Source organism: Heterodontus francisci, chromosome X, assembly GCF_036365525.1.
Source record: "Heterodontus francisci isolate sHetFra1 chromosome X, sHetFra1.hap1, whole genome shotgun sequence".
Taxonomy (NCBI): Eukaryota; Metazoa; Chordata; class Chondrichthyes; order Heterodontiformes; family Heterodontidae; genus Heterodontus; species Heterodontus francisci.
This window is the reverse complement of record NC_090421.1, coordinates 15,853,748-15,870,542: the sequence shown is the minus strand read 5'-3', so window position 1 is coordinate 15,870,542 and position 16,795 is coordinate 15,853,748. Positions and strand designations below refer to the sequence as shown.

Genomic DNA, 16,795 nt, shown 5'->3' with positions numbered 1-16,795 from the left:
ACCCAGCTAATTATATAGAGCACATTTTCCTTCTAACTTCTAATCAATATTAAGTTAAAGACATAAAGCAGAACATCATTGCACCTCTTCTGTTGCTCTTGAGATCTGAATATGTGCCAAAATGCCCTGGATTCTGCAATGGTCCCGGTCGATTGGAAGTTAGTAAATGTAGCACCGCTATTCAAGAAAGGAGGGAGAGAGAAAACAGGGAACTACAGGCCAGCTAACCTGACATCAGTTGTCAGGAACATGCTGGAACTTATTATTAAGGAAACACTTAGAAAATCATTGTATGATCAGACAAAAGGGAAATCATGCTTGACAGATTTATTAGAGTTTTTTGAGGATGTAACTAGTAGGGTAGATAAAGGGGAACCAGTAGATGTAGTATATTTGGATTTCCAAAAGGCATTCGATAAGGTTAATACACAAGATAAGGGCTCATGGAATTGGGGGTAATACATTAGCATGGATAAAGGATTGGTTAACAGACAGGAAGCAGAGAGTCGGGATAAACGGGGCATTTTCAGGTTGGCAGGCTGTAACTAGTGAAGTGCCACAGGGATCAGTGCTGGGGCCTCAGCTATTTACAATCTATATTAATGACTTAGACAAAGAGACTGAGAGTAAAGTATCTAAGTTTGCTGGCAATACAAAGCTAGGTGGGAATGTAAACTGTGAGGAGGACACAAGGAGGCTGCAAAAAGATATAGAAAGGTTAAGTGAGTGGGCAACAAGGTGGCAGATGGAGAATAAAGTGGGGAAGTGTGAAGTTATTCACTTTGGTAATAAGGGTAGAAAAGCAGATTATTTTTAAAAGGCGTGAAACTTCTAAATGTTGATGTTCAGAGAGACTTAGGTGTACTTGTACAAAGAACACAAAATGTTAGCATGCAGGTACAGCAAGTAATTAGGAAGGCAAATGGCATGTTGGCCTTTATTGCTGGAATATAAGAATAAGGAAGTCTTGCTACAATTGTACAAGGCTTTGGTGAGACCACACCTGGAGTACTGTGTGCAGTTTTGGTCTCCATATCTAAGGAAGGATATACTTGCATTGGAGGCGGTACAGGGAAGGTTCACTAGATTGGTTCCTGGGATGAGAGGTTTGTCCTATGATGAGAGTAAATTGGGCCTATACTCTCTGGAGTTTAGTAGAATGAGAGGGGATCTCATTGAAACATACAAGATACTGAAGGGGCTTGACAGGATAGACACTGAGAGATTGTTTCCCCTGGCAGTGGAATTTAGAACATGGGGGCACAGTCTCAGGATAAGGGGTCGATCATTTAGACTGAGATGAGGAGAAATTACTTCACTCAGAGGGTTGTGAATCTTTGGAATTCTCTACCCCAGAGAGTTGTGGATGTTCCATTGTTGAATATATTTAAAGCTGGGATAGATAGATTTTTGATCTCTTAGCGAATCAAGGGATATGGAGAGTGGGCGGGAAAGTGGAACTGAGGTCAAAGATCAGACATTATCGTATTGAATGGCGGAGCAGGCTCGAGGGGCTGAATGGTCTACTCCTGCTCCTATTTCTTATGTTCTTATGTTATGTTCTCATGTCTAATGGTTTTTGCCAATCACAAACTTCATGGACCATTTCAATTGGTCTCCTTCCCAGGTTTTCTTCCTGTGTGAAAAGATATCAGATAGTGCTAGTGACCCCCTTGTTGGAAGTGCATAGTAGAATACGATTAGGCCTGGTTTGGTTAGAGCTAAGAAACAATAGAGATATCGTTACACTACTGGGTGTATTCTATAGAGCACCAACTGATGGGAAATATATAGAGGAACAAATTTGCAAGGAAATTACGGGACAGGTGCAAAAACTATAGAGTAGTGATAATGGAGGACTTGAATTATCCTAAAATAGACTGGGATAGTAACAGTAAAGGGCAGAGAGGGGGAGAGTTTATGAAGTGCATTCAGGAGAATTTGCTAGATCAGTATGTTTCTGACCCAATGAGAAAGGAGGCATTGCTGGATTTGGTTCTGTGGAATGAGGTGGGTCAAGCAGATCAAGTGTCAGTAGGAGAACATTTAGGGAACATTGATCATAGTATCATAAGGTTTAGGCTAGCTATGGAAAAGGACAAGGAGCAATCTAGAGCAAAAATACTTTATTGGAGGATGGCCAGTTTCAATGGGGTGAGAATGGATCTGGCCCAGGTAAACTGGGATCAAAGATTGGCTGGCAAAACTGTAACAGAACAATGGGCTGCCTTTAAGGAGGAGATGGTTCGGGTACAGTTGAGGTACATTCCCACAATGGGAAAAGGTAGGACAAGCAAAGCCAGAGCTCCCTGGATGATGAAAGAGATGGAGAGTAAGATGAAGCTGAAAGATGTCAGGTGGAGAATACAAGTGAGCACCAGGCTGAATATAGATGGTTCAGAGGGAAAATGAAAAAAGAAATGAGAGAAACAAAGACAGCGTATAAGAGGAGACTGGAAGCTAATATAAAAGGGAATCAAAAAATAATCTCTTGGCACAGTAATAGCAAAAGGGTGATAAAAGGAGGAGTGGGGCCGATTAGTGACCAAAAAGGAGATCTATGCATGGAGGCAGAGGGCATGGCTGAGGTATTAAATGAGTACTTTGCATCTGTCTTTACCAAGGAAGAAAATGATGCCAAAATCATACTGAAAGAGGAGGTAGTTGAGATACTGGATGAGCTAAAAATTGATAAAGAGGAGGTATTAGAAAGGCTAGCTGTACTTAAAGTTGATAAATCACCAGGACCAGATGAGATACATCCGAGGATACTGACGGAAATAAGGGGGGAAACTGCAGGGGTACTGGCCATAATCTTCCAAACCTCCTTAGATACAGGGGCGGTGCCAGAGGACTGGAGAATTGCGAATGTTACACCCTTGTTCAAAAAAGGGTGTAAGGATAAACCCAGCAACTACAGGCTTTAAAACAGAGTTTAACCTCAGTGGTGGGATAGCTTTTAGAAACAATAATTTGGGACAAAATTAACAATCACTTGAACAAATGTGGATTAATTAAGGAAAGCCAGCACGGATTTGTTAAAGGCAAATTGTGTTTAACTAACTTGCTTGAGTTTTTGATGAGGTTGTAGAGAGGGTTGATGAGGGCAATGCAGTTGATGTGGTGCACATGGACTTCCAAAAGGTGTTTGATAAAGTGCCACATAACAAGCTTGTCAGCAAAGTTGAAGCCCATGGAATAAACAGGATGGTAACAGCATGGATACGAAGTTGGCTGAGTTACAGGGAACAGAGAGTCATGGTGAACAGTTGTTTTTCAGACTGGAGGAACGTGGGGTATATACTGACCCAAGGGGTCAGTATTGGGACCACTGCTTTTCTTGATATGTATTAATGGTCTGGACCTGGGTGTACAGGGCACAATTTCAAAATTTGTTGATGACACAAAACTTGGAAGTATTGTAAACTGTGAGGATAGTGATAAACTTCAAGAGGACATAGACAGGCTAGTGGAATGGGTGGACACGTGGCAGAAGAAATTTAATGCAGAGAAATGTAAAGAGATACATTTTGGTAGGAAGAACAAGGTAAGACAATATAAAATAAAGGGCACAATTCTAAAGGAGCAGAGGGACCTGGGGGTAAATGTGCACAAATCATTGAAGGTGGCAGGCAGGTTGAGAAAGTGGTTAATAAAGTATACAGGATCCTGGGCTTTATAAATTTTATTTAGAGATACGGCACTGAAACAGGCCCTTCGGCCCACCGAGTCTGTGCCGACCATCAACCACCCATTTATACTAATCCTACACTAATTCCATATTCCTACCACATCCCCACCTGTCCCTATATTTCCCTACCACCTACCTATACTAGGGGCAATTGCTAATGGCCAATTTACCTATCAACCTGCAAGTCTTTTGGCATGTGGGAGGAAACCGGAGCACCCGGAGAAAACCCACGCAGACACAGGGAGAACTTGCAAACTCCACACAGGCAGTACCCAGAATTGAACCCGGGTCGCTGGAGCTGTGAGGCTGCGGTGCTAACCACTGCGCCACTGTGCCGCCCCAAATAGAGGCATAGAGTACAAAAGCAAGAAGGCTATGATAAACATTTACAAAACATTAGTTCGGCCTCAACTGGAGTATTGTGTCCCATTCCGGTCACCGTGCTTTAGGAAGGCATTAGAGAGGGTGTAGAAAAGATTCACGAGAATGGTTCCAGGGATGAGGGACTTCAGTTACATGGATAGATTGAAGAGGCTGGGGCTGTTCTCCTTGGAGAAGAGAGATTAAGAGGAGATTTGATAGAGATGATCAAAATCATGAGGGGTCTGGACAGAGTAGATAGAGAGAAACTGTTCCCATTGGCGGAAGGGTCGAGAACCAGAGGACATCAATTGAAGCAACAGCGATGTGAGGAAAAACTTTTTTACGCAGCGAGCGGTTAGGATCTGGAATGCTATGCCTGAGAGTGTGGTGGAGGCCGATTCAATTGAGGCCTTCAAAAGAGAATTGGCTGATTATTTGAAGAGAGAGAATTTGCAGGGCTACGGGGAGAAGGCTGGGGAGTGGGACGAGGTGAGTTGGTGTTGCAGCGAGCTAGCATGGACACGATGGGCCGAATGGTCTCCTTCTGTACTGTAACCATTCTGATTCTGTGGTTGAGGTGACTCTGGTGGACAAGAAAATACAACAACTTCCACATATAGCAACATTTTAACGTAGAAAAATGTCCCAAATTGCTTCAAAGATGTAAGGTAACACAAATGGAGACCAAGAGGGAAGATATTCAGCTCGGTTAAAGGTAAATATTAAGAAAGGTTCAGATAATACAAAGGCAGAGGGGTTTCCTTTTGGGCCTCCTTATCTCGAGAGACAATGGATACGCGCCTGGAGGTGGTCAGTGGTTTGTGAAGCAGCGCCTGGAGTGGCTATAAAGGCCAATTCTGGAGTGACAGGCTCTTCCACAGGTGCTGCAGAGAAATTTGTTTGTTGGGGCTGTTGCACAGTTGGCTCTCCCCTTGCGCCTCTGTCTTTTTTCCTGCCAACTACTAAGTCTCTTCGACTCGCCACAATTTAGCCCTGTCTTTATGGCTGCCCGCCAGCTCTGGCGAATGCTGGCAACTGACTCCCACGACTTGTGATCAATGTCACACGATTTCATGTCGCGTTTGCAGACGTCTTTATAACGGAGACATGGACGGCCGGTGGGTCTGATACCAGTGGCGAGCTCGCTGTACAATGTGTCTTTGGGGATCCTGCCATCTTCCATGCGGCTCACATGGCCAAGCCATCTCAAGCGCCGCTGACTCAGTAGTGTGTATAAGCTGGGGATGTTGGCCGCTTCAAGGACTTCTGTATTGGAGATATAGAGGGGTTTAGGGAGGGATAATAATGTGCTGACACTGAATGTTGGAAGCTTTGCACAGGAATAGCTGCAAAGGTCAGCTAACATGTGGAAGAGTGAGCTGAATGTGAGTCATCATCTTCAGCAGCAGAAATGAGAAGACTGGAGTGGGGCTGGACGGGGGTTTAAATAGAATTGTTCATGTACATGTGATTGGAGACGCATCCTTTATATATGCTGCAGTAGTGATTGACCAACGTTACATTTACTTACCAAGAACTTAATCATCTTTCTGTTCTAGACTGAAACGTAAGAGGCGAAAGATGAGGCAGCGCTCCCAATAAATCTCCTGTAGAGTTATGGTTGATCTTTGTAATGTTAGGATGGAATCTGCAGGACCTGGGACGATTCTTGTTTGCCTGATACAAAACGATCAACATCCTAGACTATTTCCCCTGCCAAGACATTGTATGAAGATGTTTTCATGACATTTGATGTATGTTCTGGAACTCCAAAAGGAAGCAGCATGGGGCCTGTTATTGTGTGTTGAAGCAGTAGCTCTCAGTAATAAAAGTTTCTTTTGTTGTTTAACATGTCATCATGAGCAAAGTCAATGGTTGTACCGTGTTGAGTTGCACTTCAGTTTGGACCAGAAACCTCATGCATCCAAAAGCAGTTGGCTGAAGCATGAGCTTTGGCCCAAATCACATTGTTGTCGCAGAGGCCAAACACCTGGAACGAAATGCAACAAGACCTCTACATAATATCCAGCCAGCTCCCGAAAGGTGTCAAACAAATCTCCAGGATACGGCAATTACTCATAACTCCTCATGAGACACCCAATCCATCTGTTTGTCCCTGTTCTTCCTCTACTGAGCAGGCAGGAGCGCTGTTTCTACTGTTAGTCCCTGTGCTCCCACTGCTGACTGGGAGGGGCCGCTGTTTCCACTGTTTGTTTCTGTGCACCCTCTACTGACAGGGCGGGGGCACACTTTCCGCTGTTTGTTCCTGCGCTCTCTCTGCTGACCGGGCGGGGACGCTGTTTTCACTGTTTGTCCCTGTTCTCGCAATGCTGACGGGGCGGGGGCACTGTTTCTGCTCTTTGTTCCTGTGCTCCCTCTGTTAGTCAGGCGGGGGTGCTGTTTCTGCTGTTTGTCCTTGTTCTCCCTCTGTTGACTGGGCGGGGTGCTTTTTCTGCAGTTTGGCATTGTTCTGCCTCTGCTGACCGGGCCGGGGCGCTGTTTCTGCTATTTTCCCTTCGGCTCCGTCTGTTGACCGGGCGGATGCGATGTTTCCACTGTTTGGCCCTGTGCTCCCTCTGCTGACCGGGGACGGGGTGGGTCTGTTTCCGCTGTTTGTACTTGTGCTTCCGCTGCTCACTGGGCGGGGGCATTATTCCTACGGTTTGTTCCCAATATCCCTCTGCTGACCGAGCGACGGGGCATATTTTGCTGTTTGTTCGCGACCTCCCTCTGCAGATCAGCTGGGGGCTCTGTTCATGCTGAATGTTCCAGTGCCCGCACTGCTGGCCAGGCGGGGGCGCTGTTTCCGCAGTTTGTCCCTGTGCTCTCTCTGCTGACCGGGTGGGGGCGCAGTTTCTGCTGTTTGTCCCTGTGCTCCCACTGCTGACCGGGCGGTATCGCTGTTTCCACTGTTTGACCCTGTGGTCCCGTTACAGATCGGGATGGGGGCCGTGTTTCCGCTGTTTTTTGCTCGCTTCCGTCTGCTGACCGGGCGGTGTCGCTGTTTCCACTGTTTGTCCCTGTTCTCCCGCTGCTGACCTGGCGGGGGCGCTGTTTGTTCCTGTTCACCCTCTGCAGAGTGGGTGGGTGCGCAGTTCCGGCTGTTTGCCCCTGTGCACTCTTCATTGAACCAGGGTTGGTCTCCTGGCTTGATGGTAATGGTAGAGTGGGGGATATGCCGAGCCATGAGGTTACAGATTGTGGTTGAGTACAATTCTGCTGCTGCTGATGGCCCACAGCGCCTCATGGATGCCCAGTTTTGCATTGCTAGATCTGTTCGAAATCTATCCCATTTAGCACGGTGATAGTGCCACACAACACGATGGATGGTATTCTCAATGTGAAGGCGGGACTTCGTCTCCACAAGGACTGTGCGGTGGTCACTCCTACCAATACTGTCATGGACAGAAGCATCTGCGGCAGGCAGATTGGTGAGGATGAGGTCAAGTATGTTTTCCCCTCATGTTGGTTCCCTCACCACCTGCCGCTGACCCAGTCTAGCAGCTGTGTCCTTTAGGACTCGGCCAACATGGTCAGTAGTGGTGCTACTGAACCACTCTTGGTGATGGACATTGAAGTCCCCCAACCAGAGTACATTTTGTGCCCTTGCCACCCTCAGTGCTTCCTCCAAGTGGTGTTCAACATGGAGGAGTACTGAGTCATCAGCTGAGGGAGGGCGGTAGGTGGTAATCAGTAAGAGGTTACCTTGCCCATGTTTGACCTGATGCCATGAGACTTCATGGGGTCTGGAGTCAATGTTGAGGACTACCAGGGCAACTCCCTCCCTACTGTATACCACTGTGCCGCCACCTCTGGTGGGTCTGTCCTGCCGGTGAGACAGGACATACCCGGGGATGGTCTGGGACATTGTCTGTAAGGTATGATTCCGTGAGTATGACTATGTCAGGCTGTTGCTTGACTAGTCTGTTGGACAGCTCTCCCAACTTTGGCACAAGCCCCCAGATGTTAGTAAGGAGGACTTTGCAGGGTCGACAGGGCTGGGTTTGCCGTTGTCGTTTCCGGTGCCTGGGTCGATGACGAGTAGTCCATCTGGTTTCATTCCTTTTTATTGACTTCGTAGCGGTTAGGTACAACTGAGTGGCTTGCTCGGCCATTTCAGAGATGGCATGTAAGAGTTAACCACATTGCTGTGTGGTCTGGAGTCAAATATAGGCCAGACCAGGTAAGGACAGCAGATTTCCTTTCCTAAAGGACATTAGTGAACCAGATGGTTGTTACAACAATCGACAAAGGTTTCATGGCCATCATTAGACATGCTTTTAATTCCAGATGTATTAATTAAATTCAAATTCCACCTTCTGCTGTGGTGGGATTAGAACCCATGTCCCCAGAGAAATACCCTGGGTCTCTGGGTTATTAGTCCAGTGATAATACCACTACGCCACCGCCTACCCCTTTTGTCCCTGTTCTCCCTCTGCTGACCGGGCCAGGGTGCTGCTTCCGCGGTTTGTCCCTCTGCACCCTCTGCTGACCAGGCGGGTGCGCTGCTTCCGCGGTTTGCCCCCTGCAACCTCTGCTGACCGGGCGGGGGCGCTGTTTCCGCTGTCTGTTCCTGTGCTCTCTCTGCTGACCAGGCGGGGGCACTGTTTCCGCTGTTTGTTCCGGTGCTCTCTCTGCTGACCAGGCAGGGGCACTGTTTCCATCGTTTGTCTCTGTGCTCCCACTGCTGACAGGGCAGGGGCGCTGTTTCCGATGTTTATCACTGTGCTCGCCCTGCTAACCGGGCGGGGGCGCTGTTTCCACTGTGTCCCTGTGCTCTTGCTGCTGAGCAGGTGGGGCGCTGTTTCTGATGTCTGTCCTTGTTCTGCCTCTGCTGACCAGGCGGGGGCGCTGTTTCCACAGTTTGTCCTTGTTCTCCCTCTGCTGATTGGGCGGGGGCTCTGTTTCTTCTGTTTTTCCCTTTGCTCCTGCTGCTGACCAGGCTGGGGCGCTGTTTCGGCTGTTTTCCCCTGTGCTCCATCTGCTGACCGGGCAGATGCGATGTTTCCACTGTTCAGCCCTGTGCTCCCTCTGCTGGGGAGGCGGTGGCGCTGTTTCCGCTATTTATCCCTGTGATCCCTCTGCTGAACAGGCGGGGGCACTGCTTCTGCTGTTTGTCCCTGTTTTCCCACTGCTGACCGGGCGAGAGCGCTGTTTCCGCTGTTTGACCCAGTGTTCCCTTTCCTGATTGGGCGGGGGCGCTGTTTCCGTTGTTTGTCCCTGTGTTCCCTCTGCTGACCGGGCGGGGGAGCTGCTTCCGTGGTTTGTCCCTGTGCTCCTTCTGCTGATGGGGCGGGGGCGCTGTTTCCACTGTTTGTTCCTGTTCACCCTCTGCTGACCGGGGGTGCGGGGCGGGGGCGGGGGGGGGGGGGGGCACTGTTCCTGCTGTTCACCCCTGTGCTCCCTCTGCTGACCGGGCGGTGGTGCCTTTTTCTGCTGTTTGTACCTGTGCTCCCACTGCTGACCGGGCGTGGCCGCTGTTTCCGCACTTTGTCCCTGTGCTCCCTCTGCTGACTGGGCGGGGGCGCTGTTTCCGCTCTTTCTCCCTGTGCTCCCTCCGCTGATCGGGTGGGGGCGCTGTTTAGTCTGTTTGTTCCTCTGCTCCTCTGCTGACCGGGCAGGGGCGCTGTTTCTGCTCTTTGTCCCTGTTCTCTCTCTGCTGGCCGGGCAGGGTTGTAGTTTCTGCATTTTGTCACCGTGCACTCCCTGCTGACCGGGCCGGTGCGAATTTTCTGCAGTTTGTCCTTGTTCTGCCTCTGCTGACCAGGCGGGGGCACTGTTTCCGCAGTTTGTCCTTGTTCTCCCACTACTGACTGGGCGTGGCCGTTGTTTCTGCTGTTTGTCCCTGTGCTCCTGCTGCTGATCGGGCCGGGGCACTGTTTCTGCTGTTTTCCCCTGTACTCTGTCTGCTGACCGGGTGGATGCGATGTTTCCACTGTTTGGCCCTGTGCTCCCTCTGCTGAGAGGGCGGTGGCGCTGTTTCCGCTATTTATCCCTATGATCCCTCTACTGACCAGGCGGGGGCACTGCTTCTTCTGTTTGTCCCTGTTCGCCCACTGCTGACCGGCCGAGGGCGCTGTTTCTGCTGTTTGACCCAGTCTTCTCTTTCCTGACTGGGTGGGGGTGCTGGTTCCGCTGTTTGTCCCTGTGCTCCCGCTGCTGACCGGGCGGGGGCGCTGTTTCCAATATTTGGCCCTGTGCTCCTACTACTGACAGGTCGGGCGCTGATTCTGATATGTTTCCCTGTGGTCCCGCTGCAGACTGGGCGGGGGCGCTGTTTCCACTGTGTTTTCCTCTGCTCCCTTTGCTGACCGGGCGGGGGCGCTGTTTCCACTGTTTGTCCCTGTGCGCCCGCTGCTGACCGGGCGGGGCGCTGTTTTCGTTGTTTGTCCCTGTGTTCCCTCTGCTGACCGGGTGGGGGCACTGTTTCTGCTGTTTGCCCCTCTGCTTCTACTGCTGACCGGGAGGGGGTGCTGCTTCCGTGGTTTGTCCCTGTTCTCCCTCTGCTGACTGGGCAGGGACGCTGCTTCTGCGGTTTGTCCCTGTGCTCCCTCTGCTGACCGGGCGGGGGCGCTGCTGCGATGGTTTGTCCCTCTGCACCCTCTGCTGACCAGGTGGGAGTGCAGCTGCCTGGTTTGCTCCTGTGCACCCTCTGCTGACCGGGCAGGGGCGCTGCTTCGGTGGTTTGTCCCTTTGCACCCTCTGCTGACCAGGTGGGGGGCACAGCTTCCATGATTTGCTCCTGTGCACCCTCTGCTTACCGGGCGGGGTTGCTGCTTCTGCGGTGTGTCCCTGTGCACCCTCTGCTTACCGGGCGGGGGCGCTGTTTCCAATTTTTGTCCCTGTGCTCCCGCTGCTGACTGGGCAGGGGCACTGTTTCCGCTGTTTTTCCCTGTGCTCCCACTGCTGACTGGGCGGGGGCGCTGTTTCCATTGTTTGTTCCTGTGCTCTCACTGCTGACCGGGCGGGGGCGCTGTTTCTGCTGTTTCTTCCTGCGTTCACCCTGCTGATGGGGTGGGGGCGCTGTGTCTGCTGTTAGTCCCTGTGCTCCCACTGCTGACCGGGCAGGGGTGCTGCTTCCACTGTTTGTTACAGTGCTCGCTCTGCTGCCCGGGTATGGATGCTGTTTATGCTGTTTGTCCCTGTGTTCCCACTACAGACCAGGCGGGGGTGCTGCTTCCACTGTTTGTTCCAGTGCTCGCTCTGCTGACCAGGCAGGGGCGCTTTTTCTGCTGTTTACACATGTGCTCTCACTGCTGACCGGGCGGGGGCGCTGTTTCCGCTGTTTTTTCCTCTGCTCCTCTGCTGACTGGGCGGGTGCTCTGTTTCCATTGTTTTTCCCTGGGCTCCCACAGCTGACAGGGCGGGGCACTCTTTCCACTGTTTGTCTCTGTTCACCCTCTGCTGACCGGGCGGGTGCGCTGTTTCCGCTGTTTGCCCCTGTGCTCTCTCTGCTGACCTGGCGGGGGCCTGTTTTCACTGTCCCTGTGCTCGCACTGCTGACCGGGTGGGAGCGAACGTTCCGCTGTTTGTTCCTGTTCTCCCACTGCTGACTGTGCCGGGACGCTGTTTATTCCAGTGGTCCCTCTGTTGACTGGGTGGGCAGCGCTGTTTCCGATGTTTTTCCCTGTGCTCGCACTGCTGACCGGGCGGGGGCGTTGTTTCTGCTGCTTGTTCCTGCCCTCCCTCTGCTGACCGGGTGGGGCGCTGTTTCCACTGTTTGTTCCAGTTTTTCCTCTGCTGACCGGGCGGGGGCGCTGTTTCTGCTGCTTGTTCCTGCACTCCCTCTGCTGACCGGGTGGGGTGCTGTTTCCACTGTTTGTTCCAGTTTTTCCTCTGCTGGCCGGGCAGGGGCGCTGTTTCCACTGTTTCACCCTGTGCTCCCACTGCTGACCGGGCGGCGGCGCTGTTTCTGCTGCTTGTTCCTGCCCTCCCTCTGCTGACCGGGTGGGGCGCTGTTTCCACTGTTTGTTCCAGTTTTTCCTCTGCTGACCGGGTGGGGGCGCTGTTCCTGCAGTTCCTCCCTGTGCACTCTCTGCTGAGCGGGTGGGGGCGCTGTTTCTGCAGTTCCTCCCTGTGCACTCTCTGCTGAGCGGGCGGGGGCGCTGTTTCTGCAGTTCCTCCCTGTGCACTCTCTGCTGACCGGGTGGGGGCACTGTTTCTGCAGCTTCTTCCTGTGCACTCTCTGCTGACCGGGTGGGGGCGCTGTTTCTGCAGCTTCTTCCTGTGCACTCTCTGCTGACCGGGTGGGGGCGCTGTTCCTGCAGTTCCTCCCTGTGCACTCTCTGCTGACCGGGTGGGGGCGCTGTTGCTGCAGCTTGTTCCTGTGCACTCTCTGCTGAGCGGGCGGGGGCGCTGTTTCTGCAGCTTCTTCCTGTGCACTCTCTGCTGAGCGGGCGGGGGCGCTGTTTCTGCAGCTTCTTCCTGTGCACTCTCTGCTGAGCGGGCGGGGGCGCTGTTTCTGGAGTTTCTCCCTGTGCACTCTGCTGAGCGGGCGGGGACGCTGTGCTGCAGCTTGTTCCTGTGCACTCTCTGCTGACCGGGTGGGGGCGCTGTTTCCGCAGTTCCTCCCTGTGAACTCTCTGCTGACCGGGTGGGGGCGCTGTTTCCGCAGTTCCTCCCTGTGAACTCTCTGCTGACCGGGTGGGGGCGCTGTTTCTGCAGTTCCTCCCTGTGCACTCTCTGCTGACCGGGTGGGGGCGCTGTTTCTGCAGCTTCTTCCTGTGCACTCTCTGCTGACCGGGTGGGGGCGCTGTTCCTGCAGTTCCTCCCTGTGCACTCTCTGCTGAGCGGGTGGGGGCACTGTTTCTGCAGCTTCTTCCTGTGCACTCTCTGCTGACCGGGTGGGGGCGCTGTTTCTGCAGCTTCTTCCTGTGCACTCTCTGCTGACCGGGTGGGGGCGCTGTTCCTGCAGTTCCTCCCTGTGCACTCTCTGCTGACCGGGTGGGGGCGCTGTTGCTGCAGCTTGTTCCTGTGCACTCTCTGCTGAGCGGGCGGGGGCGCTGTTTCTGCAGTTCCTCCCTGTGCACTCTCTGCTGAGCGGGTGGGGGCGCTGTTTCTGCAGTTCCTCCCTGTGCACTCTCTGCTGAGCGGGCGGGGGCGCTGTTTCTGCAGCTTCTTCCTGTGCACTCTCTGCTGAGCGGGTGGGGGCGCTGTTTCTGCAGTTCCTCCCTGTGCACTCTCTGCTGACCGGGTGGGGGCGCTGTTTCTGCAGTTCCTCCCTGTGCACTCTCTGCTGAGCGGGCGGGGGCGCTGTTTCTGCAGTTCCTCCCTGTGCACTCTCTGCTGACCGGGTGGGGGCGCTGTTTCTGCAGTTCCTCCCTGTGCACTCTCTGCTGACCGGGTGGGGGCGCTGTTTCTGCAGTTCCTCCCTGTGCACTCTCTGCTGAGCGGGCGGGGGCGCTGTTTCTGCAGTTCCTCCCTGTGCACTCTCTGCTGACCGGGTGGGGGCGCTGTTCCTGCAGTTCCTCCCTGTGCACTCTCTGCTGAGCGGGCGGGGGCGCTGTTTCTGCAGTTCCTCCCTGTGCACTCTCTGCTGAACGGGTGGGGGCGCTGTTCCTGCAGTTCCTCCCTGTGCACTCTCTGCTGAGCGGGCGGGGGCGCTGTTCCTGCAGTTCCTCCCTGTGCACTCTCTGCTGACCGGGTGGGGGCGCTGTTCCTGCAGTTCCTCCCTGTGCACTCTCTGCTGAGCGGGCGGGGGCGCTGTTCCTGCAGTTCCTCCCTGTGCACTCTCTGCTGAGCGGGCGGGGGCGCTGTTCCTGCAGTTCCTCCCTGTGCACTCTCTGCTGAGCGGGCGGGGGCGCTGTTCCTGCAGTTCCTCCCTGTGCACTCTCTGCTGAGCGGGCGGGGGCGCTGTTTCTGCAGTTCCTCCCTGTGCACTCTCTGCTGAACGGGCGGGGGCGCTGTTTCTGCAGTTCCTCCCTGTGCACTCTCTGCTGACCGGGTGGGGGCGCTGTTTCTGCAGCTTCTTCCTGTGCACTCTCTGCTGACCGGGTGGGGGCGCTGTTTCTGCAGTTCCTCCCTGTGCACTCTCTGCTGAGCGGGCGGGGGCGCTGTTCCTGCAGTTCCTCCCTGTGCACTCTCTGCTGAGCGGGCGGGGGCGCTGTTCCTGCAGTTCCTCCCTGTGCACTCTCTGCTGAGCGGGCGGGGGCGCTGTTCCTGCAGTTCCTCCCTGTGCACTCTCTGCTGAGCGGGCGGGGGCGCTGTTTCTGCAGTTCCTCCCTGTGCACTCTCTGCTGACCGGGTGGGGGCGCTGTTTCTGCAGTTCCTCCCTGTGCACTCTCTGCTGACCGGGTGGGGGCGCTGTTTCTGCAGTTCCTCCCTGTGCACTCTCTGCTGAGCGGGCGGGGGCGCTGTTCCTGCAGTTCCTCCCTGTGCACTCTCTGCTGAGCGGGCGGGGGCGCTGTTCCTGCAGTTCCTCCCTGTGCACTCTCTGCTGAGCGGGCGGGGGCGCTGTTCCTGCAGTTCCTCCCTGTGCACTCTCTGCTGAGCGGGCGGGGGCGCTGTTCCTGCAGTTCCTCCCTGTGCACTCTCTGCTGACCGGGTGGGGGCGCTGTTTCTGCAGTAATTGCCGGGGTGAACATGGCGGTACGGAAGAAGGACGGCGGCCCGAACGTGAAATATTTCGAGTCCTCGGACACCGTGTCGCAGTTCGACAATGTGAGGCTGTGGCTCGGGAAAAATTACAAAAAGGTGAGGGTGAGGGGCAGTGGCGAGTGAGGCTCGGAAGAATAACGGAGCATTGTGCCTCAGGGCGGGAAAGACAGGAACGCTCGGCTTTTTGTTATTGTTATTATACTGGGAGGAGCTGCGGGGCTTCCTCACTCTCCCAGACTAAATGTGCAAAAATCTCCAGACGCTTAGATACTCACTCTGTCCCACAGCCTCCAGGGAGGGGCATTCCCCTCCCACCTACACCCTCCTGCCCCCCTCACTCCCTCCCTCCTCCTGCCCTCCTCACTCCCTCCCTCCTCCTGCCCCCCTCCTCACTCCCTCCCTCCTCCTGCCCCCCTCACTCCCTCCCTCCTCCTGCCCCCCTCTCCCTCCCTCCTCCTGCCCCCCTCACTCCCTCCCTCCTCCTGCCCCCCTCACTCCCTCCCTCCTCCTGCCCCCCTCACTCCCTCCCTCCTCCTGCCCCCCTCACTCCCTCCCTCCTCCTGCCCCCCTCACTCCCTCCCTCCTCCTGCCCCCCTCACTCCCTCCCTCCTCCTGCCCCCCTCACTCCCTCCCTCCTCCTGCCCCCCTCACTCCCTCCCTCCTCCTGCCCCCCTCACTCCCTCCCTCCTCCTGCCCCCCTCACTCCCTCCCTCCTCCTGCCCCCCTCACTCCCTCCCTCCTGCCCCCCTCACTCCCTCCCTCCTGCCCCCCTCACTCCCTCCCTCCTGCCCCCCTCACTCCCTCCCTCCTGCCCCCCTCACTCCCTCCCTCCTCCTGCCCCCCTCACTCCCTCCCTCCTCCTGCCCCCTCACTCCCTCCCTCCTCCTGCCCCCTCACTCCCTCCCTCCTCCTGCCCCCCTCACTCCCTCCCTCCCTCCTGCCCCCCTCACTCCCTCCCTCCCTCCTGCCCACTCCCTCCCTCCCTCCCGCCCACTCCCTCCCTCCCTCCTCCTGCCCACTCCCTCCCTCCCTCCTCCTGCCCCCCTCACTCCCTCCCTCCTCCTGCCCCCCTCACTCCCTCCCTCCCTCCCTCCCTCCCTCACCCTCCCTCTCCCTCCCTCCCTCCCTCCCTCACCCTCCCTCCCTCCCTCCCTCACCCTCCCTCCCTCCCCTCACCCTCCCTCCCTCCCCTCACTCCCTCCCTCCCTCATCCCTCCCTCCCATCCCCCTCCCTCCCTCATCCCCCTCCCTCCCTCATCCCCCTCACTCCCTCCCTCCCTCCCTCATCCCCCTCACTCCCTCATCCCCCTCACTCCCTCCCTCCCTCCCTCATCCCCCTCACTCCCTCCCTCCCTCCCTCATCCCCCTCACTCCCTCCCTCCCTCATCCCCCTCACTCCCTACCTCCCTCATCCCCCTCACTCCCTCCCTCCCTCTCACTCCCTCCCTCCCTCATCCCCCTCACTCCCTCCCTCCCTCCCTCATCCCCCTCACTCCCTCCCTCCCTCATCCCCCTCACTCCCTCCCTCCCTCATCCCCTCACTCCCTCCCTCCTCCCCCTCACTCCCTCCCTCCCTCATCCCCCTCACTCCCTCCCTCCCTCATCCCCCTCACTCCCTCCCTCCCTCATCCCCCTCACTCCCTCCCTCCCTCATCCCCCTCACTCCCTCCCTCCCTCATCCCCCTCACTCCCTCCCTCCCTCATCCCCCTCACTCCCTCCCTCCCTCATCCCCCTCACTCCCTCCCTCCCTCATCCCCCTCACTCCCTCCCTCCCTCATCCCCCTCACTCCCTCCCTCCCTCATCCCCCTCACTCCCTCCCTCCCTCATCTCCCTCACTCCCTCCCTCCCTCATCCCCCTCACTCCCTCCTCCCTCATCCCCCTCACTCCCTCCCTCCCTCATCCCCCTCACTCCCTCCCTCCCTCATCCCCCTCACTCCCTCCCTCCCTCATCCCCCTCACTCCCTCCCTCCCTCATCCCCCTCACTCCCTCCCTCCCTCATCCCCCTCACTCCCTCCCTCCCTCATCCCCCTCACTCCCTCCCTCCCTCATCCCCCTCACTCCCTCCCTCCCTCATCCCCCTCACTCCCTCCCTCCCTCATCCCCCTCACTCCCTCCCTCCCTCATCCCCCTCACTCCCTCCC

The 16,795-nt window shown here is 55.3% G+C and overlaps 1 protein-coding gene across 1 annotated transcript; it reads right to left on the bottom strand.

The window, feature by feature from the left end:
* Nucleotides 1–11,530: 11,530 nt before the first annotated feature.
* On the bottom strand, nucleotides 11,531–14,637 carry LOC137358656 (serine/arginine repetitive matrix protein 5-like). The gene is made up of 2 exons (XM_068024801.1): nucleotides 14,595–14,637; nucleotides 11,531–13,089 (listed from the first exon to the last, which is right to left on the bottom strand). The coding sequence occupies exons 1-2, from the start codon at nucleotides 14,635–14,637 to the stop codon at nucleotides 11,531–11,533; spliced, it is 1,602 nt and encodes a 533-aa protein (XP_067880902.1).
* Between the last annotated feature and the right edge of the window lie 2,158 nt (nucleotides 14,638–16,795).